The 23,896-nt window shown below is 46.6% G+C and overlaps 2 protein-coding genes and 1 long non-coding RNA gene across 7 annotated transcripts in view; 1 reads left to right on the plus strand and 2 right to left on the minus strand.

Moving 5' to 3' along the window:
• Positions 1-4,694, minus strand: part of LOC147342877 (uncharacterized) — a 67,831-nt gene extending 63,137 nt beyond the window's left edge. Inside the window, exon 1 of one of the 2 annotated variants that reach the window (XR_015156781.1) lies at positions 3,839-4,694. This is a non-coding gene — a long non-coding RNA (uncharacterized LOC147342877). Of the gene's footprint in view, positions 1-584 lie in introns of both variants that reach the window. The other variant, XR_015156780.1, reaches the window with a different exon arrangement.
• Positions 4,695-4,723: 29 nt separating this feature from the next.
• COMTD1 (catechol-O-methyltransferase domain containing 1) lies at positions 4,724-6,801 on the plus strand. 3 transcript variants are annotated; one of them, XM_086381853.1, is made up of 7 exons: positions 4,795-4,933; positions 5,080-5,207; positions 5,451-5,556; positions 5,645-5,763; positions 5,862-5,916; positions 6,169-6,302; positions 6,470-6,801. In XM_086381853.1, exons 1-7 carry the CDS (start codon positions 4,840-4,842, stop codon positions 6,617-6,619), a joined length of 786 nt encoding a protein of 261 aa, XP_086237979.1. In that variant the 5' UTR covers positions 4,795-4,839; the 3' UTR covers positions 6,620-6,801. The 3 variants fall into 3 exon arrangements, with proteins under 3 accessions (XP_086237980.1, XP_086237979.1, XP_086237977.1); XM_086381851.1 differs by having other exon boundaries at positions 6,550-6,801; XM_086381854.1 differs by lacking the exon at positions 5,080-5,207 and having other exon boundaries at positions 4,724-4,933; positions 6,550-6,801.
• Positions 6,802-9,111: 2,310 nt separating this feature from the next.
• On the minus strand, positions 9,112-23,476 carry VDAC2 (voltage dependent anion channel 2). 2 transcript variants are annotated; one of them, XM_086381850.1, is made up of 10 exons: positions 23,343-23,476; positions 22,857-22,911; positions 21,717-21,785; positions 20,864-20,913; positions 16,937-17,089; positions 16,788-16,840; positions 15,531-15,758; positions 14,426-14,576; positions 10,739-10,796; positions 9,112-9,503 (listed from the first exon to the last, which is right to left on the minus strand). In XM_086381850.1, exons 2-10 carry the CDS (start codon positions 22,885-22,887, stop codon positions 9,412-9,414), a joined length of 885 nt encoding a protein of 294 aa, XP_086237976.1. In that variant the 5' UTR covers positions 22,888-22,911; positions 23,343-23,476; the 3' UTR covers positions 9,112-9,411. The 2 variants fall into 2 exon arrangements, with proteins under 2 accessions (XP_086237976.1, XP_086237975.1); XM_086381849.1 differs by lacking the exon at positions 23,343-23,476 and adding an exon at positions 23,115-23,253.
• Positions 23,477-23,896: the final 420 nt, after the last annotated feature.

Below are 23,896 nucleotides of genomic sequence, written 5' to 3' on the forward strand. Positions count from 1 at the left end.
CCAGAAGTATTCAAGGTGCCTTTGCTGGCCTTGCGACGGAGGGGTTTTGTGAAAAGGAACTAAATTTGGCCAAGAACTGGAGACCTTGAAGGAGGGCCCAGAGCCCAAGCAGAGCTGTACCCACAGATGCCACCTTGCCTTCCACATGGTGAGACCCTGAGCAGAGGATCAGCCTGGCCTAGCCTGACTCCTGACCTACAGAACCACGAGATTAAAAATGGCATGCTTTTTTAAAGTCACTCAGCGTGTGATAGTTCATTACACAGCACAGAACACTAAGACAGAAGAGTCAAGCTCAATTTTCTAGCTGAGAAACTCTGAGCTCAGACACAAAGTGAGTGGTGGACCAATCAATGTTTGAACCCAAGTCCCTCTGACTCCAGAGCCCATGCTCTCACTTCCCATTCGGCCTGTCCAGGTGAGGAAACAGGCATAAGAAGCCAGGGCACTCCCAGCACTGGCTCTACAGCATTTCAACACAGAGGAGGTAGGAATAGAACATGCGGCCCCAGAGGCCCTTGACTCATGGTCTGTCTGCATCAGCCCACCCCACCCACCACAGCCCCCAGAGTCCATGGACTCACACAGACTCTGGGGGCTTTTGGAGTCACTGCCCCTCAAAGTCTTAGGTGAAAATCTTAGCATCACTCAGCCAGCTGCGGTTGGACTCCAGGCCACAAGCTTCTCTGTGAAGAGGAGGCCTAAAGACAGCAAGCCCCAGACAGAGGCCCACAGGCACCACCTCTGGGAGACCACAGCTGCTGGGGAAGAGCCCACGAGGGCAGGAAGAGGACTGAAGGGCCCACGGGTGGAAGGAGGATTCCTGGGGCAGGGTCATGGGACTGGGGGCCATCAGCCGGGCAGGGAGGCCTTTGCGGCCCCAACAGAATCCACTTCTGTGTCTTCATGTCTCCGATCTGTGTTCCAAATCAGAGGAAACAGTTGTCCTGTGGGCCAGATCAGACATGAAGATCAAAGATGTATTCAGTTCAGCTGACACGGAGCTTCAGAAAAAAAAAAATCTAACCCAAATGTTTCAGATTGTGAGGTTTCGCATTAAAAGCCAGATTTCCAACCTCTCTTGAAAAATCAGAAGCTCCGGCCACAACACACACTGCTTCCCACATGGCCGTGCTGGCTGGAGCTGAGTGGCCACCACACCTTCTGTCTGACGGGGCGTGAGTTCTGGAGCGCCACAGTCCCTACTGCCCCCTGCCGCCCTCCGCTTGCCTGCCTGCCTGACGCCTGAAGGTAACTGAATTTCCAATCCTTTAGGCCCAACTTGGTCCCATGACCTTACTCCTCTGCCCCTGCCCTGCCCAGTCCTGCAGGTCCCTAGGGGAAGGTGCCCAGCCTCTGTAATGTCAGCAAGGCTGGGAGATGGAGTGCAGGAGCCTCTTCCAGATCTGTCTTTGTGAACAGCTGTTTCCAGCGACCCAGTCTGGCTAAGAATTTTGCAGGGGTCAAACCCCTTGATTTCCTGGTGTGGACTGACAGCACATATGGGCACCCATCCTCCCTGCCCTCATGAGCCCATGGGCACCTTGGTGCTTAACGTGGCAGTTGCACTTGGCCAAAAGGGCAACTGAGAGAGGTAGAAAAGACCCTCCCCCTCCCTCACCCCTGGGGGCAGCTGCCCACATCCGTGTGGCCCTCTGGGGAGGCCCAGCTCCCACTGCCACCACTGGGGCCACCTCCAAGGAAAGTAATCGAAACCTGCCTTGTCTTTAGCCCCCGGCCTTTGAGGGAAAGGCACTGTAACAGTTTCAGAGGCAACTCATTTTTTGCTCCCCTCATTGTGAGCTGAGATACGGGCACTGTAATGGAAGAGACAAGAAATGAGTAGCGACTAGGGGAGGGAGGTGGAAAAATTAAATTTTGCGTGATCAGCAAGGTTTCAAACAATCGCTCGCCAACTGAAGTGGGTGCCACGTCTATAAGTCATTCTGTTTTATAGACCATTAGGGTCTCCAGAGAGAACCTGCATGGAGACCACTGCTTTTTGTTGAAATTAAAATGTCAGAGAAAAAGAAATAGAACAAAACAGGGAATCTGCAATTAATTACCAGGCCATAAAAATTCAATAATCAGGAGGCAGAGCAGCCGCAGGCCCAGAGGTATCAGAGCCAGCGTAACAAGAATGGAATACATTAATCTTTTCAAATTAGTTTTTTAATCTGACGGGGATATATGGTGACATGCCTCCCCTCCCTGGCTGCCCCCCACCTCCACAGGCTCCAGTCTGAAGCCAGGCTCGGGGATGGAGGCTCTGGTGTGAGCTGGGGGGTTGCCCAAACCCAGACCCCCAGACAGGAAGGAGAGTGAGGGTTTGCAGGCCAGGCCGAGCCCACAGCCCCAGTACCACCTGGTTTGGTGGAAGGGTCTCAGTGGAGGTGCCAGGAAAGCACTTCTTGGGAGTCTGGTTTCCTCTGGGTCAAAAGAGCTCACTGTGGGACCCCCCTCCCACCAGGGGGTCAGAGGGGTTAACAAATCAGGGCTGGGGGAGTAAGTGTGAAGTAGTCTCTCTGAGCTTTGGTTTTCTCCTCCAGAAAATGGGAATAATACTTTGGCCACCTTATGCGAAGAGCTGACTCACTTGAAAAGACCCTGATGCTGGGAAAGAGTGAGGGCAGGAGGAGAAGGGAATGACAGAGGATGAGATGGTTTGATGGCATCACCGACTCGATGGACATGGGATTGGGTGGACTCCGGGAGTTGGTGATGGACAGGGAGGCCTGGCGTGCTGCGGTTTATGGGGTCGCAAAGAGCTGGACACGACTGAGCGACTGAACTGAACTGAACCCACAAGGAGGCTGGATGATAGTGCCTGATGCTCAGTGAAACGCCCCTCGCTGTCCTGACAGGCAGTTCCGGCAGCCAGGAGCCAGAGGCTTCCCCAGCTCGGTGTTCAGAGAGCATTTATTTAGCACTTGCTGTGTGCTCAGCTGGGAGCGGGTGGTGGGGAGAGAACAGTGGCCGCAGTCCTTACCCTGGAGAATAGTCAGGTCAGAGAAACATTTATGGGGACAAGCAGAATGCAAAAGATCAAAAGGCAAGGGGAAACGCACTACCCTTCCCAGCAGGCCGCTTGCCTGGCGATGGGGAACTGGAGGGAACTGGGAGGAACTAGGAGGTCTGACTGGAACCCACCCAGCACCCAGACAACAGGCTCCTCCCGTAACCCCTCCTGGGGGGCCGCGGGCTGATTGGTTAAAGGATCAGCCCTTGGGTCTGCAAGGCGATCCCGCCCCCCACTCCTCGTGGTCTACCCGCGTGCCCGGGCTCCCACAGCTCAGGTCAGTTCTGGGCTCCGGGCCTCTTCAGTTCGCCCCGGTCTTCAGCCTCAGCCAAGCCGCCCCCGCACCAGCCCCCGAGCAAGCAGGTCTCTGAGCCTTGCTGGGCCGAGCCTCGCCTGGGAAGCTCCCTGCAGCGGAGCTTCAGTCTGCCCAGTGCGTTTTCTGAAGGGCTGGTGTCGGGGGACAGCCTTGGAGCAGCGGCCGATGGAATTTGACTCATTTAAATTGTAACACTTATAGCCCACTAAGTGCCAGGCTCTGTGTGAATCCTTCACCTGGATTTTTTCACTTCATTCCCCCACCCCCACCCCAGGGAGGTTGGGACTATTAAGAACCCCACTTTACAGAAGAGGAAATTGTGAAGCTGGGATTGCTCACCAGTTCCCTGTGTCCTGTGGTCTCTGAGCTCAGCGTCATGAACACAAGCCAGGACAGCTTCTCTCATTCGCCCACCCCGTTCGGCACACAGCCGGTGCTCTCCTCGCTATTCAGAGGCCAGTATCCCTGCATCCCTGCTGAACAGACCTGCAAGGGAGACTCACCTGCCCTCTGATGTCCCCTCTTCAAGATGTCTTCCCTCCAACCTGTGACCATAACCACGGCTGCCGTTTCTGGAGCACCTACTGTGTGCCAGGCTGTGTGCTCTAGTGTCATTAATGTTAAGATGATGGTCCCAGTTTTACACAAGGAAAAACAGAGGTTCAGAGAGACTGATGGGTCCGAGATCTCACACCCAAGTCCAGCTGGCACCCAGGATTCTAGCTAAGGATATTGTCTCAGCACCCCATCAACCAGACCTGCCCCAGGGCTCCTGAACCCCTCCTATGGTTGTGTACCCCCCAGACACACACTCCTCCAACCTGACATCCTTGGTGACCTCCCCCAAGAGGCCTCCTTTGATTCTCTCAGTCACTTCCAGGGCTCCTTTAATTTCTATTATTTTGTACCTGTTACTATCCTATTATACCGACAGTCTACTCACCCACTCACATATGCCCCAAGGGGTTCTCAGAAAAAAACGGTAGCGATGAGGAAAAAGCATAGCCAGAAAGTGAAAGTGAGTCGCTCAATCCGACTCCCTGAGACCTCATGAACTGTACCTGCCAGGCTCCTACATCCATGGGATTTTCCAGGCAAGATTACTGGAGTGGGTTGCCATTTCCTTCTCCAGGGGATCTTCCCAACCCAGGGATCGAAACCGGGTCTCCTGCACTGCAGGCACACTCTTTACTATCTGAGCCACTTCAAATTTTCCTCTGGGACTTAGGCCTCTAGACCTCTGGCGTCGGAGGAAGAAACCCAAACACCCGATGTAGTGCTTCCTCCCTGCCCGGCGCAGTTGCTGAAACGGCCACCAGATGACACCAGAACCCCTCGGGCGGGGGCTTGCAGTAAGGCCATGTGGCCGCCAGATGGTGGTCGAGACCGCGGCTCCGAGGACACTGCCCCGGCAAGGCGGAGCCGCGAAGGTCCGCGGGTCTTGCGGCGGTCCCAGTAGCCCCAGCGCAAGTAACCTGGACGCCAGCTGCCTCCGGCCCGCACCATGACCCAGCCAGTGCCCCGAATCTCTGTGCCCGCTGCGCTGGCCCTGGGCTCGGCCGCACTGGGCGCTGCTTTCGCCAGCGGCCTCTTCCTGGGTGAGTAGCGCCGGCTTTCGGTACCCTAGGCAAAGGCCTCGAGGGGAGGCGGGCGGGCGCAGAAGCGAGGCTGACTGCGGCTGAGGCTAACTAACCCCTGGCACTCGAGACCCAGGCCCTGACCCGGCACCACCCCTCCCCGGCAGGGAGATGGTTCCCTCCTTGGCGATCCCGCCAAGAGAAGCGCCTGCTGCCGCCTGAGGACAGCCCCCTGTGGCAGTATCTGCTGAGCCGTTCCATACGGGAGCACCCGGCGCTGCGGAGCCTGCGGCTGGTTAGCAGGGCCGAGAGTGGGACTGGGCGCCCAGCTTGGGCTGGGAGGCACCCACGTGGCCGTGTGACCTTGGACTGCGGCAGTGTCCCTTTCTGGGCTTCCGGGCTCCCTAGGCCGGGCACAGTGAGCGTTCGGAGGGTCCGCCCTTGAGCCACGCCCACAGCCACGCCCCTGGGACTATAAACTTGGGGCGCAGAGGGGTGACTAGCAGAGCTAGTGCGACCTTCTCCTTCCTCGACGCAGCTGACCCTGGAGCAGCCACAGGGGGATTCCATGATGACCCGCGAACAGGCCCAGCTCTTGGCCAACCTGGCTCGCCTCATCAAGGCTAAGAAGGCACTGGACCTGGGTAGGCACACGGCCGGGGACACCGGGGACTGGAGTCACCGGGCTGTCATCCTACTCTGGTCTGAGCCTGTCCGTGTCCATTTTCCCAGGCACTTTCACAGGCTACTCAGCCCTAGCGTTGGCCTTGGCCCTTCCCCCGGCTGGGTGCGTGGTGACCTGCGAGGTGGACGCAGGGCCCCCCGAGCTGGGGCGTCCCCTGTGGAGGCAGGTAAGTGTCCCACACCTGAGCCCTCGTCAGGTCCCTGGAGCCCAACCACTCCCAGCTCCAGGAGAAGGGACATGCTGACTCTGACCCCACTCCTGCAGGCTGAAGAGGAGCACAAAATCGACCTTCGGTTGAAGCCCGCCCTGGAGACCCTGGGTGAGCAACGGAGTGGAAAGGGCCTGGGCGCCATTTCCCTAATGGGACCACTCGGCGTGAGCCAGTGACCCGGTCCGCCAGGCGGGCTTGGGCGTGACAGCCCCCCGCCACCCAGTCCGCGGCCACACGCAGGGTGGCAGGCCAGCGCCCTCGAGTACCTGAATGGCCACAGCTCCTGGGCCGGCCTGGGCGGGGGCTGCTGGCTGCTAGGGCCTGCGGACTCAGCCACCTCTGCCCCTCCTCCCCCGCAAGACGAGCTCCTGGCCGCAGGTGAGGCCGGCACCTTTGACGTCGCTGTGGTGGACGCCGATAAGGAAAACTGTACCGCCTACTATGAGCGGTGTCTGCAGCTGCTGCGACCCGGAGGTGTCCTCGCTGTGCTCAGTGTAAGGGGCAGCCCCCGGGGGGTAGAAGAGACCCTCTTGGCCTGGGTCCATCTTTTCCTCAGGCTTCTCCTCGCCGTTGCTCCAAAGCCCTGCCCAGAACAGTCACTTAAGCTCCTCCCCCAGGGATTCCAACTGAGTTCCCGGGCTTTCCATTCTGCCCTGCTCAGGTCCGAGGTCTCCAGCTCTCGCCCCGCCTCCTGCTCAGGCTCCCCAGGCCCCGCCCCCACGATGCCCCGCCCCTCCACAGGTCCTGTGTCAAGGAGAGGTGTTGCAGCCTAAACCACAGGACAAGGCGGCCCAGTGTGTACGAAACCTGAACGAGCGCATTCTGCGGGATGCCAGGGTCCACATCAGCCTCCTGCCCCTGGGCGACGGCCTCACCTTAGCCTTCAAGATCTAGGGCTGGTCCCTAGTGAGTGGCATCAAGGGAGGGGCCCTGGGAACCCAGCCATTACACGCCTGCTTTGAATCTGACAATAAAGTGAGGCCTGGGACACGATCTTCTTGTGCTTCAGTGGTGCAGGGAGGGAAAGCCACTTCTTCGCCAAAAGGGAACCTTTGGCCATTCATCCCCTCCCTGGCATACTCCAGAGGACCCGCTGGCACTAGGGGGGCTGTGGCCTGACCACAGGAGCTTACAGCTGACTGGAGGCAAGATACTAAGTTTTAACTGACCCACCCACATGTAACTAACTGGTTAGAAACCCCAGATCCCTGTGGAGATTTACCTCCAGGGGACCGAAGGGCTGGAAGATTGGTAGAGGCCTCTTGGACTCCCTCTTTACATCTCTTCCTAAGAGAAGCAAACGAGTGAAGTTACTGTTCACTGAAGCTAGGACACTAGTGGAGAACAAACTGGCATCTGGCGGCAGGAAAGGGGCCTCGCACTGGGTACTGTTGTAGGCTACACCAATTCTGCTGGCCACGGGCCCACGTCCTCACAAAACCACCTGGCTTCACCTGTGCAGTGGAGGCCATAGTCACCACCACCTGGGACCAGGCCACTTGACTGAGGACCTCAGTGTTGACTGGAGTATATACATTTTGTCCTCCCCAGAAGTCCTGGGAACATGAGACATGGGATCAGTGGCCAGAGGTGTGAAGCAGACAGTCCAACAGGTAGGAAGCAATTTTTAACAAGTTCCCCAGAGGGAGACAAAGAGAATGTTAGGTTTTCTTTAAGCCTATGTAAGCTGAGGGTGGGGAGGGGAGGGGAGGTGCTTCACTCTTCTGGTTTAAACCTGTTTACACCTCCCCAGTCTGTAGGAAGATCTTACCTCTACACCAGAAATGAAGATCAGGCTCATATATGAAGTGTTCTTTCCACTAAAACTGCCTCAGGCTTCAGGCAGAAATAGTATCAGCCTAGAATACAATTAGGTTTTGCCACCACAGTAGCCCTGAAGTAGAAGGAAACCTGGAAGAGGCCAGAACCAAGGCCACAGGAGCCCCATGAGCTCACAGCTGACAACTTTCATAACCCTTTGGCGTCTCGGATATACCCTGCATTTCAGACAACCCTCAGGAACCTGGTTGAAAACCTGTTTCCCTCTCTCCCGATCATAAAAGCATACTAGGATGCACATGAGTGAACAGGTCCATTCTACTCTTAAGTACAGACACTTTCACACCTAGCTTGCAGACATCTTTTCTTGTTTTCCTTCTTTCCTAGCAACAGGTCCTGCATGACTCAAAATAGACTGGTTCAAATCCCAACTTACTGCCATTAAGTGTGTCTTATACAGTGGGGCACTCCAGCCAGTCCCTTAGGACAAACAGTAAAATCAGAGGGATCTTTGTGCCCCACGTTCCATCTGTGTGGACAGCTTATCTGGGTTTCTCTTACCGATTCTTCTTGACCTAGAAATTTTCAGCATGTATCGCTTTTGGATAATGAGTCCAAGTACTACATTTTCTTATTTGTTCTCTGTCTACAAACTATGCCACAGATCTAGTATTATGAATGTGTTGAACAAAACTCTTCTCTAACCTTCAATGATACTGTTCCAACTCTCCTCTCATCAAAACTCCCCCTTCCTACTTTTCCAACCAGAATCATCTGTTAATTGCTATCATTCAGTTCAAGTTCAGATTAAGGCCAATGGCCACCTAGCTTGAAGCCACTCTGCTCACAAACTTAGGCCCAAGCTTTTCAGTGTCTACCTGGAAAGAAATGAGTTAGACCTCTCACTGGGGCCCATACAGACTGTCTGGGTACTGACACTGTCTACTCCCTATTCCACTTCCCTATACCCAGTCCCATCCCACCTAACGAGGGCCTGGATCATTTCCATAGCAGTAGCCCAAAGGGGTATGGTGTGTATATACAACCTTCAGCACCATCCCTTCATTTCTCTTCATCACTTACTCACTAATCCTTTCTGGAGTTAATAAGGATCCAATGTAATTTTATACAAATTTACAAACTGAAGACATGAAGTCATCTATATTCTTATTTTACTGTAGTCTAAACATTTTATGGAGTTATTCTCGGGTCAGAGGACTCTGTGGCACATATTTATAAAAAGAGCAAAATAAATGCTCACTGGAAAAATAAAGTACTAGCTAGATATCCTACCAGGAATATTTGACCCTAGCTGCCAAGTTTTTAACTCTGCAAATACTTGGAGTCATTAATAACGTATACTCATTTTATTCATAATTTGTAATGTTTCAGGATACCAAAAGTAGTTCTAATGATGGTTGAATATAACAAAAAATTTTAACCTTAAGACATCCACTGATCCATCTCATTCAATGGCAATATTCAACGTTAAAAGGAGCATAAAAACAAACATGCACACAGCTGCACAGTTTTCATAAATGTCTATTTCATTATTGGTGGGTAGCGCATTTAACAGTTAAATACATTTAAATAATGTATAGGTGACTGCATGACTGCAGTATTGGTAACTAGATAGACAACCAATTGAACTAGAAACCAGCTAACAAGTAACTGTCTAAATATTTAAAATACAGCTCTTGTTTAGATCATCCTTTGTTTTGATCACCTTCGGGGGCTGGGGTGGGGGAAGCCTGCTGGTCACACTGGAAATATATTAAGGCCAAATCTTCTGATACCCATTTCCAGAGGTTTCTTGCAGCTGAATTAAGCCTCCAATTCCAGGGCAAGCCCAAGTTTGTGGCCTCCAGCATTAATGCTCTTCCCGTCTACCAGGGCAGACAGTGTAAGCTTCACACCTGTAAACAAAAGCAGACAACCATCATGTACCTGCAACACCTCATGGGAGTCAGCAGTCACCTCACAGCCTGTCACTTTTTCTCAGCTTGTCAGCTGACCTACAGTGCCAACCACCAGAGGGCACTTGGGATACCTGATAGACCAGGCAATTCATTTGGCACGATCCTGAGCAAGGAAAGCATCAAGTCACAGAGCATAAAAATGTTAATAAAGCTCAAACAGGAAAAAAAAAAACCAACTCAAAATAGCTCTAGAAAACACAATCATGTTCAATGCACTATCCAGACTAAAAGACAATTTGGACCCCAGGAAAGGAAAAGCTACAATTAAGACACATTCTGGGACAAGTAGGGAGATGTGCACATTGACTATATATTAGGTATTATTTTAAACTGTTCATTTCTTTACCTATGAAAACAGTGCTGTAGTTATGATGTCTTTAAAGCGATGCAGTTAAAAATGTCTTACTCTCATATGTATGCTAGGGCTGGTGTGTCTGTATGTTTGCAAAATATACATTTAATTTGTAAGAATATGTGGGTAAAAAAAAGAGACAAGGATTATGTATACAGACAAGGAGAGAGAACACACAGTAAATGTTAGTAACTGGTCAGTGTAGGGAAGACGAGTGTTCATGGCACCATTCTTTTCTTCAGGTTTCAGAGTAGTCAAAGTATGGGGGAAAGGCTGCAAGTGCTTCAGAACCTTGCTAATCAAATGCTGGTTCAAGAGCCAGTGACACCGGCATCACCTAAGAGCGTGTTAGAAAGACAGAACCCCATGCCCCAGATCTATGGATTCTAGTAAGATTCCCAAAGTGATTCAGGCACCTTATTAGAGAAGTACTGCTCTGGAAAACAAGCAAGGCTCCAATTATTATGTAAAGTAAATGAGACTCTAGAGATCAAACAACCAAAGCAATGAGTGAACAATGACTGGAGAAATAAAAATTACTACAAGGCATTTCAGGCACAAGTCAAGAAAGTAAGTAACCAGTCTTGTGCTATGAAGGACAATGTTGGCATGCTAAACCATTTAGGGAAATGTTGTCATAGCTACAACTTCCAAATAGCCCAGCATTAAACAAAAAAAAGAATAAAATATTATAGCAAAAGGTAAACATGTGTTCATTGTACTTCTGTCAATTCTTCAGTATGTCTGCAAGGTTTACAAAAGAAGCTAAGAAATGAAAACTGATTTTGAAAATACTATCAGAACAATCCTTAAAACTTACCAGGCCTCAGAGTCTGAGTATAGCCCACTCCAATTAAACTAGAGTTGTTGACTTTTGCCTAAGATAAAATGCAAAAACAAACGTAAGACAAATTTTTGAATGGAGAGACAAAGGCCCTAGGTATTTCCCTATCATGCAATCATGACATGTTCACTTTTCCATGTGAGATAATAGTTTAATATTGTATTAAGTTAAGCAAAAACCTTTTCATACTGTTCAAGGCAAGAATACTGAACTGGTTTGCCGTTCCCTTCTCCAGTGGACTACATTTTGTCAAAACTCTGCCATAACCTGTCCATCTTGGGTGGCCCTACATGGCATGGTTCATAGTTTTCTTGAGCTAGACAAGGCTGTTGTGGTCCATGTGATCAGTTTGACTAGTTTTCTGTGATTGTGGTTTTCATTCTGTCTGCCCTCTGATGGATAAGGATAAGAGGCTTATGGAAGCTTCCTGATAGGAGACTGACTGAGGGGGGAAACTGGGTTTTGTTCTGATGGGTGGGCCATGTTCAGTAAATCTTTAATCCAATTTTCTACTGATGGGCAGGGCTGCGTTCCCTCCCTGTTGCTTGACCGAGGCCAAACTATGGTGGAGGTGATGATGTGAGAGTTGGACTCTAAAGAAAGCTGAGTGCCGAAGAATTGATGCTTTTGAACTGTGGTGCTGGAGAAGACTCTTGAGCGTCCTAAGGACTGCAAGGAGATCCAACCAGTCCATCCTAAAGGAAATCAGTCCTGAATATTCAATGGAAGGACTGATGCTGAAGCTCCAATACTTCAGCCACCGATGTGAAGAACTGACTCATAGGGAAAGACCCTGATGCTGGGAAAGACTGAAGTCGGGAGAAGAGGACAACACAGGACGAGATGGTTGGATGGCATCACCAACGTGATGGACATGAGTTTCAGTAGGCTCCAGGAGTTGGTGATGGAGAGGGAAGCCTGGCGTGCTGCAGTCCATGGGGTTGCAAAGCCGGACACAACAAAGCAATTGAACTGAACTGAACTGAAGCAAAAATCAGGCCCCACTTAATTCTTATCTACTAAACTCAAATTGTCAGCAGGACACAAAACTCTTGCTATCTTTGAGGACCCTAAATTGTCTACAGAGCTCAAAATCCTAAGTACTTGCATAAAAATTGTTCTTGCTGAATCTAACACAACAAAACCACACCAGAATGTGAGTAATGGAAGTTTACCAGGCTAACTACACAACATGACATACACACCACCTTCACAATATGGCGTGTGTATAAATTTGTGACTATGACACACACCACTTTTAAGGGTCTTCCTTAAGAATCTAAACCATGCATGTTCTAAATCTCCGAATGATAAGCACTTCCTCTGAAGAAACAGACTGACTACAACTTCTTTACCTCACTTTCCTACACCTCTCATGAACAAACCTGGGTCCTGGCTGCATGTAACTAGACTGTGCTTCAGAAGATATTCTGACGGAGCACTGCTGACCAGTCCAGATCCCTACCCTCCCTGTACAATTCCACTATTTTAGGATTTTAGTCACAGACTTTCAAAGGCTACGAGGAATTCTGGAGAGCAAGACATGGTCAGAAGCTTCTAGCTCCATTCTCTCCCATTTCTAAGACCATTAAGCCACACCAGAGGCCTATGGCTGTAATGGGATCATCTCATCCCAATCTCCATGGCCTAGGCTGCCTAGGCAGGTACCTTTGCTCTTCAGCATTTTGAGCGCTATGGAAACAAAAAGGTAGCAACAAGCAGAGCTTGACATACAGGCAAAAATCACATAAACGACACTTGTGCTCACTTGGCGCTATAGCCAAGTCTTCACGAGCCTCCAATGACCACGTGAGTTAGTTATCTAAGGCAGAAATGCGCACAAGTAACCATCTTGCACCAAACGAATCAAGGGTGCTGAGTAGTTCAGTCACGTCCGACTGTTTGTGACCCTGTGAACTGCAGCCCGCCCAGCTCCTCAGTCCACGGAATTTTTCTAGGTAAGAATACTGGAGTGGGTTGCCCTTCCCTTCTTCAGAGGGTCTTCACAACCCAGGGGTCAAACTTGCGTCTCCTGCATTAGCAGGCGATTCTTTACCACTGCACCTCTTGGGAAGCCTGCCAAACAAATCAAGAGCCCAGACAATAAAACAGCTCCTACTATTTCAGGAATCAACCACAAAACTGATGGAGCATTATGCAAGGCTTCAAGGGTGATGCTTGATTATAGTAACAGCAGCACAACTTAGGTGGGATATGCTAAATACATTTCCAAATTAATCCTCAGAAGTCATTCACTGAAACACAAGTCCCAAGCTGCATTCTTCCCATTTTAGACTGAAAGTTGCATCTTCTGCTGGTATTGAACCTGTGAGGGTGCCAGAAACATACATTTGAAAAGAACAGCAATGCAGCTACCACAGCATAGTGTGGATCCTGAGGGTTTTACTGCTAAGGTGTAGTTAGAAACAGAGAAGGGGAAAATAAATGAATCACTGTTTTGCCAATAGGAAAAGCATTCTGGGTGCTTCTCATTCTCTCTGATAACAACTCTGCTAAGAAACAAGAATGGGGTTAAAACTTAATTACCTAAACTATTAAAACATATTGTCCCCAGGAATGAAGATCATTTTATGTAACAGAAGTAACTCTCATGAAGGTTTAATTCTCATTCCAGCAAAAACAGTGCCTGACCTGTAACCAACCAACACACAGAATAGTTACTGATCTGCCTGACATTGGAGCCGGTGCTCCATACCCTCAGACACTGCACTCCCTCCTACCACAATCCACTATGACTGAAGGAAGAAACAGCAGAAAATGTCCAAGGACAGGACTAGGGTGGCCATGCAACTCAATTAACCTGAGGTAAAGGGGAGGAAGTTTCTGTAGGACTTCCAGTGCTAACGCTGGGATAGTCCCAGGCAAAGCAAAATGAGCTACCTGGACACCCTAGACAGGAGGGAAACTGAAAGACTTGCATGTCCAGTCCTGGACTATCCTTACTTCCTTCCCTCCCTAGCAGTGGACTAAGTCCTTCTCCTCTCCAAGCTTTAGCTTCTTCACCTGCAAAACAGCATGTGTACCACTGGCTGCTGAGATCAAATCAGAAGATATTTTGTAAACCATTAAAGTCAGACACAAAGTAACGTAATACTATTAGTTCCCAGCAAGAATGAGAACTGCCCAGGGCCCAAAACATTGGCTTCCCTGGGCCTGGACAGGATTGGGGCTCACAGTTATCATCTATAGTATTTCAGTGGGCTTCCCAGGTGGCTCAGACGGTAAAGAATCTGCCTGCAATGCAGGAGTTCTGGGTTTAATTCCTGGGTCGGGAAGATGCCCTCGAGAAAGGAACGGCAACAGTATTCTTGCCTGGAGAATCCCATGGACAAAGGGCCTGACGGGCTACAGTCCACGGGGTCGAAGAGGGTCAGACACGAATGAGCGACCAACAGTTTCACTTTTCATACTACTTCAGTAGCTTGGAGGTTAATTAAAACACACTCCTGTGGCCTGGATAGCAAACATCTAACACTATCTCCACAGAACACCAGCATTCCAAGCTCTAATCTCAATCTGTGTATAAACTGTGGTTCACAATTACAATTTCCAACCACAGTTACAATTTTCAACACAATCTAATAGACCCAAAGATTAAGTCCCACAATGAAAATCCCATTCTAAGCCCACAAGAGTACTTACAGAAATGGAAGCAGTGGGATCCAGTTGATATTTAGCTGCAATTCCAAAGCGAGTGCAGTTGGTTCCTGATGTCCAAGCAAGGTTTACTGAAGTGTCAAGATCTTCACATACTTTCTGATAAATTGATCCTCCAAATTCTGTACCATCATTGCTATGAGATATTTTAAATTAGTCAATCTAGACCAGACGACGTAATAATGTCTAAGGCACATGGCTGACACTATAGCATTACATTTAAATAGAAGCCATTGCTTACATGGGTCTCTAGTGTTTCACTAAAAACTTTCAAGTTTTAAAAACATGAATTGGTCAAATAAATCATGGTATATCCATTCAGCAGAATTACCACGCAGCCACGAACAATCACTAAGAATACATAACACGAACAATCACTAAGAATACATAACGCTACAGGAAAATGATCGTGATACATGAACGTAGTGCAGAAGGTTATGAAACAGTCTTTCTGGCATGTATTTTATATACACACATATAAAAAGGTGAAACATCAAAGCATTAATAGTTAACAAAAATTATATATCTAGGTGGTGGGATTATGGACAATTCTGGTTTTCTTCTTTTACTTCTGTTACATACCAATGCATCATTTTTGTAAGGGAAAGAATTCTTTAAGTCCTTTCCACATATCCATTTACTTTGGGTTAAGAAAAAACTCTATACACTTTAGGCAATCCTGTCAAACGAGCACCTTACGCATCACAGACAATCACATGGAAGCACCAGTACAATCGGCAGAATCTTAGCTTTTTTCCCTGGCCACACTGTGCAGCTCGTGGCATCTCAGTTCCCCGCCCAGGGACTGAACTCAGGCCATGGCACTGAAAGCGCCAAATTCTAACCAGTAGACCACCAAGGAGAACCCGTCTTAGCCTCTTCCAAAACTCCCAAGCACATCAAGCCTCATGTGAAATGAACATTTACTTTACTCTCTCAGCAAAAAAATTCAGAGTAACATTTTTATACAGAGTAACATTTCTATACACTTCTGAGAGGGCACTCAAGAAATGCCCAAAGATGATCTTTTTTGGACATCAACACCACTCTGAGGTCCCACATCATAATATCCCAAAAAAGAAATACTCACACATTAGTGTGTAGCTGGAAGTCCCCAGTCCTGTAGCCCACTGCAAAGTTATTCCTTGTCAGCTTTGATTTGGCACTGTCAAAGGTCATCTGGTACCCAGCAAGCCAGCCCTCATAACCGAAGACAGCCGAACCATGGATTGCAGGCCCAGCAAAATCAAAGTCAACATCACAACCGAGGTTTATACATTCCCTCTTGTAAGAAGACTTGATTTTACCACTTTTCTTTCTAGAAAAAGAACAAACTGACTTAAAACTGATGCCAGTAAAAAAAGATTTATAGACAGAGGGTACAAAATAGATTTAAATCAATCTCACTATAATGGGGAGTAGAGACATACTTCATTGTTTTATTGAAGTTCACTTTATAGTGCTTCCCCACACACACGAAAATTAAGGGTTTACAGCAACCCTGCATCAAGCAAATCTGTTGGTGTTTTTTCCAACAGCATCTGTTCACTTTGTGCCTCTGTGTCACGTTTTGGTAATTCTCACATTTCAAACATTTTTATTATTACTATCTTTGTAACAGTGATCTGTGGTCACTGATCTTTTGATGTTACTACTGAAGGCTCAGACGAAGGTTGGCATTTTAAGTATTTTTTAATTAAGGTATCAGTTCAGTCACTCAGTCACGTCTGACTCTTTGCGACCCCATGGACTGCAGCATGCCAGGCTTTCTTCAAACTCAAGTCCATCAAGTCAGTGATGCCATCCAAATTAAGGTATGTATATTGTTTTTCCCCCAACATAATGCTATTTTACACTTACTAGTCAATATTCTAGTGTAAATGCAACTTTTATATGCACTGGGAAACTAGAAAATCTGGAAGACTTGCTTTTTCACAATATTCACTTTACTACGATGATCTGGAACCAAACTTCCAATATCTCTAAGGTATGCCTCCAAACAGGTAGCAAGATAATCATAAGAGGCTAAAAAAAGAAAAAAAAAAACCCCACAGCTCAATGAACTAAAAGCCAAAGGCACTTGGGGTGACTAGATTGCCACCACTATAGGAAGAATGCTTTGCAGAGCTGCTATCAGTCACAAAAACCTATTAAAAAAAAATGTTCATTCCAAGTTAGTGCCACAGTGATAAAAGGCAAATAGCTGAAGGCAAGCCAAGAACCATACTGCTCATGCTCCAAAGGCAAAAACAGAAACTTGCCAACACACGGCACCTGAATGTGTACCTTCCTTAAATACACCAAAGAAAGCTTTAAACTTAAAGCAGATAAAAATGCCCATGCTTACCCTGTGTTTGGTGAAAAGGTGGTATCAAATGTCAGTTTCAAACCTTGGCAAATCTATTTCAAGAGAAAAACAATTTTTTTTCAGTTTATTTCCTTTTTGAAACACAAAAATAAAATAATTAATACTAAAGCACATTTTCAAAATGTTACCTGGTCTTCAATAGCGATTTCTGTTCCCAGAGTGTTATCAGTGTTCCACTTTTCTGTGAAAGTCAGACCATACTCACACCATTTATATTTGGTCTCCAAGGTCCCAGTAACTTTACCAGTGTCTGTATTAGATGAACCAGATGTTGAGAATTCCTAACAAGACAATAAAAAAGTTCAGAAACTTTCTTGTAAGCCTACAATAATATACTTTCTAACTTACACAAATCCACTGAAACCCTTAGTAATTCACTAATACCTTTTTCTAGCTTCCCAAACACTCCTAACCCTCTGCTACTGAGTAAATACAAGAATGACAAACTAGCCTGTTAATTACTGACTACCATCTTGTTATTGCTGACATTTTCAACCAACGAATCAAAAGTTACTGGAATATGATTCTCAAGTGAACAACAAACTATAAAGTTTTTAAGGAAATTTCTGCTTAAGTGATTCTGAGTTTCAAAAAAAAAAAAAAAAATCAGTGCGGGGAGAGGGATAGTGAATGGGTATTTTAGAACTGCTTCCAATCTACCCAATATTCAATGAAACACTAAATAGGTCAGTATGGCTAATCATAGACTCCCTCCATTAAAATCAGTTTACACACAATTTACTATGAAATGGTCCCTGAAAACCCCTAAAAGGAAAAGCACTCCACTGAAAGAATCTATGACACAAAGTTTTTAATTCTTTGGTAACCTCAATATTCGGTTTTTCTGACATAGTCTTCTTCAGGTTCTACGTCTTTCCAATCATCTTTCACATTTTCAATAAAAAAAAAAAATTGGTGGCAGGAAATTCCTTGTAACTGGTTCATATCATCCATAATATGAACTATACTCTGTAGAACAGATAATCAGTAAAGAAAAATCTGTGCAGTGACTGATTTAAAATATATCACATAATCTTCTGTTTGTAGCAAATATAAATAACTTGCCAATCCCTAACTGTATACCAACTGAAAAGGAAGGTATAAAATGGAAAGAGCTTATCTGAAATTTAAAATCTGCTACAGATAATCCAGAAATCTAATCTTTATGAGCTCAGTATACAGGCAAGCAGTTGAACTCTTCCAAGATAAAATATTAAAATGCCTTGAGGGTTCTAATTTGACTACCAATGTTATACTCTATATGGGAAAGCCAAATTTAAAAATGGCTAATAAACTTTTTAGAGATAAGAAGAGAATTTCAACCTGAAATTGTGATACTTGCAGAATGCGGAAATATCCAAAACTGTATCCATAGGAGAAAAGACCAATCATCTTTCACTTACAAAACATCAATTGTGTAACTGCTGCTCTGCAGTGACACAGACTCAATTCCTTAGGTCATATATACTACATAAGAGTCTTACATACTATCTCCTGAAATTACATGCTTTCATCAATAGAAACTGAGTCAAAGCTTGGCACTCAATGCCCATAGTAAAATGCACCAGATTGTGTTAGCAAGAACACTGGATATAAAATTAGGAGTCCTGATATCAAGTTCTGGCTGGCAGTTACTAAATGAGTAACACTACGGAAGACACTTTTCCGGGTCTCAGTTATCACAACTTTAAAAAGTTTAAACCTCCTACCTCTGGAGGATTAAATGGGTCTGATTTTGTCAGTTTTGCATATTTTCATGTGCTCTACACAAAAGGATATTAAAAAGCAGAGACATTACTTTGTCAACAAAGGTCCGTCTGGTCAAGGCTATGGTTTTTCCAGTGCTCATGTATGGATGTGAGAGTTGGACGCTAAAGAAAGCTGAGTGCAGAAGAATTGATCCTTTTGAACTGTGGTGTTGGAGAAGACTCTTGAGAGCCCCTTGGATTGCAGGAGACCCAACCAGTCCATCCTAAAGATCAGTCCTGGGTGTTCACTGGAAGGACTGATGTTGAAGCTGAAACTCCCAATAGTTTGGCCACCTGATGTAATGAGCTGACTCATTTGAAAAGACCCTGATGCTGGGAAAGAGTGAGGGCAGGAGGAAAAGGGGACGACAGAGGATGAGATGGTTGGAGGGCATCATTGACTCAACTGACATGGGTTTGGGTGGACTCCGGGAGTTGGTGATGGACAGGGAGGCCTGGTGTGCTGCAGTTCATGGGGTCGCAAAGAGTCGGACACGACTGAACTGAACACAAAAGGAATGATTAAAACAATATAAAATATATGGAGCTGTGTTCTAACAGATACTTGAAATGTAAGTATGTATGAAATATCTATTCTTAACCCTGAGTGACAATGATTAATGATTCTTGAGGTCCCACCCAATAGCCCATAGACTGAGCTATGTCTATATGTATATTCATGCTGAGTACATGTCTAGGAGTGCTCAAGACATAAAATGAAGATCACACTATGATCTGGGACCAGAATTGGGTCAGATAACACCACCGGTAGAGCTTATATCTTTCACTCCTCATGAAGACACTTAGGCGTCTACATTCTGGGGTAACCTAGACATCTTTGCAATGCAGGTGAGAAAACAGAACCAGGCATTAATGGGACTACCTGGGGCCAGGTACCTATTTTAAGATCAGTATGTTTTTGAATTACATACATTAAATGTAAATTAAAACATACTGTATCTCATCAGGCTTCTCTAAACCCTTCATGTTCTTAAGTCTAATTTCATAAAATTCCTGTCCACAATAAGCCTTTCTTTTCAAACAAAGATTTTGATTTATCAAACAATCTAGTACTAGATATACTGCTCTGATTATTCCCCAGTTTAAAGTTGATTTTGTCCCTTCAGCCAGCAAGTAAAATTTTAAACACTAGAACTGAATCTTCTACTTTTTTTAAGAAGGGCTTTTGTGTTTCAGTAACTTGTTTAAAAGGGGCCAACAAGTTAGAAGAGTGAACACACACAAACACCAAGTCACTGCTTTCTGTAACCTGTTCCCCTGGGCTAGTAAGTCACTCACCCACACTGAATACTCAGGCTTCCTTTCTGACCAAAGAAACCAAACAGATGTGACCAATATAAAACCCCAGAAATCCAAATCTAGGCATTAAGAAACTACAAAATTATTAATTTACGTAAATACCAATTGCATACACTAAGGGAGTTAACTACAGAAAGAATTTATCTAAATAAATAACATTCAATATGCACACACTATACCCATCCCCTAAAGAATCTCAAAAAATTTTAGGAGAAAAAAAAATTGCACAAAATTTAATTTTACTTTACTCTCTTTGAGGGAGTTTGTTAAGCAGAATTAAGACATACAAATATCAAAATATTAACCTCTTTAAAAATACTCAAATTTAAGACTCTCTAAATTCACAAAATACAACTGGAAATTTCCCCCCAAGGAGGGCTGCTAGATTATGACCATTATATAAATAATCAGTACACCCAAATTAAGTTATTGAATATTTTTATGCCCAGGACTCTTTAGTATTTTTCCTTTTTTCAAAAGATATTTATTTATCTATTCATTTGCCTGTGTTGCGTCTCAGCTGCAGCATACAACATCCTCTTTTTGGTTACAGCATGCAGAATCCTTTAATTGTACCATGCGGGATCTAGTTCCCTGAACAGGGATCAAACCCAGGCCCCCTGCACTGCGAACATGAAGTTTCAGCCACTGGACCATCATGAAGTCCCCCTGAAGGCTTTTCAAAGGTATTAAATGGGCTACAAAAAAGTTTAACAAGTTTCCTACCTTCAAGCTTGCAATCTTACTGAGTAAACAGAATACCACAAGACTAAGTGTCTTTTCTGAATTTCTTGTGCATGGCTAAACACATGAAAATCAGAAATCATATCTAAAGCCAAAATAAATCAAGATAAAATTCTCTTAAAATGAAATTATCTTTTGCCTCTTCTTTAAAATAAAATGGGTAGACATCTTCCAGTTATGACTATTTTATGTGTTGAAGTTACATAAAAGTTTGTCAGAACTTATCAAATGCCCAACACTCACCACGCCGCTGCACGACTTTGTTTTCACATCCAGTTTCACCAACCCAAAACCTTCAAGTAGAAAGCAAAGAACAAAATGATTCTTTTGTACAAAAAGATGCATACCAATGGCTGACTCTACATTAAAAAAGTTCACATATTTACAGGAAGATAAATATGTGTTAATACACAGTATCTAAATGAAAACAATTTTAATTATTCTATAAACTAACATGCAAAGGACAGAACATCTCCAGGAAGCTCTGCCTAGTGTGTCAATGTGTATTTGGCACCCATCCTCAAAAAGGCTTTCAAATCATTTTTAACAAAGCATGTACTAAAGAAAGCTTTTCAAACCTAAATATCAGATCAGACAATCGATTCAATTTAAATACGAGAATTGTCAACAACTTATAATACAGGCATTTACAACATTTGTCCTAAAGGCATACTGCATTTTGGGATTAATAATCTAAACAACTTCAAAAAGAGCTAAAAGGATAGGGAGGGTGGGGTATGAAACAAAATCTTCAAGAAAATCCAAATTTATTTGAAAAACCCCATAATCCTTCAGAAGTCACCACCATAAAAGCCAAAAACAGTAAAAAAAAAAAAAACAACAAAAACAAACACATAATTCTAGTCAACCAAGGCCTAAACTGTATCATTGAAAGTAAATAAAAGCATAATTTTTTTTTTTCCCTTAAAGGTAAATTTCTTGAACTAAAGAATGAAAAAATGGAGAAAACTGGGATGGAGGGGGAATGTAGACTCTTACGGTACTCTTTCACCAGGAAAGTTATCTGAAGAAATTATTCATTTCACCAAGCAGTACAAACTTACACATTTTCTAGAATTTTTTAAACAGTTCTTACCAAATCCTTTGTTGAATATATCTCTGGCAGCTTTGCCAAGGTCAGCATATGATGGAGGAATACACATTGCTGGTGGAAAGAAACATTCCTGTGTTAATGTCCTTGTTCTCCCAGTCTGCCCAAAAACTAGCTTAGGACCCACTGCTATCATTAAATCCAAGCAGGCCAACTTGGTTTTTGAAATCACTAGAAGCTACAATAAAACGACAATAAAACTCCATAAGCGAGATATCAGCACCAAAGGCTTATTTCTAAAATGGATAATAACAGTTAAGTAACTATACAAACTTGGGAAACTCCCTCCAGACTTTCTACTCCTAAATTTTCAGTGTTTATAACCTCACTTCCTAGGAAGGGACTAGTACAAAAAATCGAACACATACACATATATACCTATACGTAAAGATGTATCTGCCAAAATTCACTGGAATGGGCCAATTTAACCAAATGAGTTAAAATAAAATACTAACACATGTCCCCTTCCCTCCCCCATTTATCCTTTAGTATCCACACTGAGGCCAAAGCAATATTCTAGAATGGAAAGAGAAAAGTAATTCACATTTGGGCAACCTAAACACTGGAACTTAAAAAAATGCAGCTATATATGTTTAACTCAAGCTTCTGCATCAACTAAACATCCAATACACTTTAAACATATTAATATGACACTCAAGTCCTCGGCCAATGCTATGAGGCTTAAGGGCAAGCAATCTGAGCTCGCCACACCAGCTCATTCATTCTACACAGCGCGTCCACGCCCTTAGGAGCACATGTAATGACCTTGCGCTCTCAGAAGGGTGGTTACTACTTCCTCTAAAAAAGTGACCGGCCCAATCCTCCAAAGGCTGAATCTGACAAATAACTTTTTGCTTCTGAGTTCATCAAATGCACGTCCAAAAACTGAAGGTGAATGGGGCCACAGACCAACTCCCCAGGCCTAGTCCCCCTACCCAAAATCCGTGCCACTCACACCCTCCTCCGCAGAGCCAGGGAAGTCAGACAGTGGACTGGCTACCGAAAGGGGTGAGTTTACAAGCCCTTGGAAAGCATACAAGGAAAGAAGCTGCGGTTTTCTGGTCAACAGGCTTCGGCTGCCGGGACACCGGCGCCCCACCCCGCAAAGAACCCCGCTCGACTTACGCCGCGCGCAGTTCTGTCCGTAGGTCGCCATGGCGAGGCCGTGGGGAGAGGTGATCTGAGGGAGGGACAAGAAGTGCGGTCAGCGGGGGTCAAAAGCGAATCAAGGGGCCAGAAGGGGGTCTCAGATATCGGGAAAAGGGGCCGCGGGGCAGCGCGGCCATCTTAGGGAGTCAGGGCCGACCCCGAGTCCGACTCAGGCGTCTTGCTTGGCCGCCAGGGCCTAGGCCCAGGGTCCGAGTGAGGCGGGCGTGGTGGTACCTGGTGGTCTCCGGGGGGGAAGGGAAGGCGCCGCTGCCGCTCCGCTAGCAGCTGAGGCCGTTCAGTTCGCTCGGCGTCGGGCTGCAGCTGCCGCGGCTGGAGGGCGAAGTGAAGGAGACACCGTTCCGCCCGCCGCAACCCTGTCCTCCCCCCGCCAGGACCCTGCCGCTGCCCCTGGGGCTGCCCGCCGCGCCTGTCCCCGCAGCACCGCCCCCTGCTCACTCCAACCTGCTCCGAAACGACCACGGGTCCCGAGCGCACCCGTTCCCCTGGGGTGGGCCGCCTCGGTCCCTCAGCGGGGGCCGGAAAAGTAAAAGCTGCCGGACCTTGGGTCAGGCAGCGACGAGGGCAGCCCCAGAGTCGAGGGGGCGGGGAACGGCGGAGGCAGCGCGGGGGGTAACGCGCGGCGGGGGATGGGGTGGAGGCCCCGCGCGCGCACGTCACGGGCAGGGCGGGGCGTCAGGCGCGTGCCTGCGCTGGGCTCGGCGCGACTGGGCGCGGCTGCATAGCCCCCGGTCACGTACATCTCTCCAACTCCCTTTCTCCCCTGTAGATCGCACACCCTGCAGAGCCAATCCCCAGTCTAGGAAGGAGTCAGCTGAGCACTACCTCTTTTACACTGTGCGTGTGCAGCGTGCGCTTCTGAAAAACCCTGTATGTCTCCTGGCCCAGGGAGAAAGGAGTGGAGCACAGGCGCACCTCCTGCTCCTCGGGCACTCCCTACTTCGTCCTGCCTCCCACCACGGTGTAATTGCCCTGCTGAGCAGGACTCGGCCTGAGGA

Source organism: Bos grunniens, chromosome 28, assembly GCF_055505025.1.
Source record: "Bos grunniens cultivar Pamir isolate PY7600 chromosome 28, Bosgru_T2T1.0, whole genome shotgun sequence".
Lineage (NCBI taxonomy): Eukaryota > Metazoa > Chordata > Mammalia > Artiodactyla > Bovidae > Bos > Bos grunniens.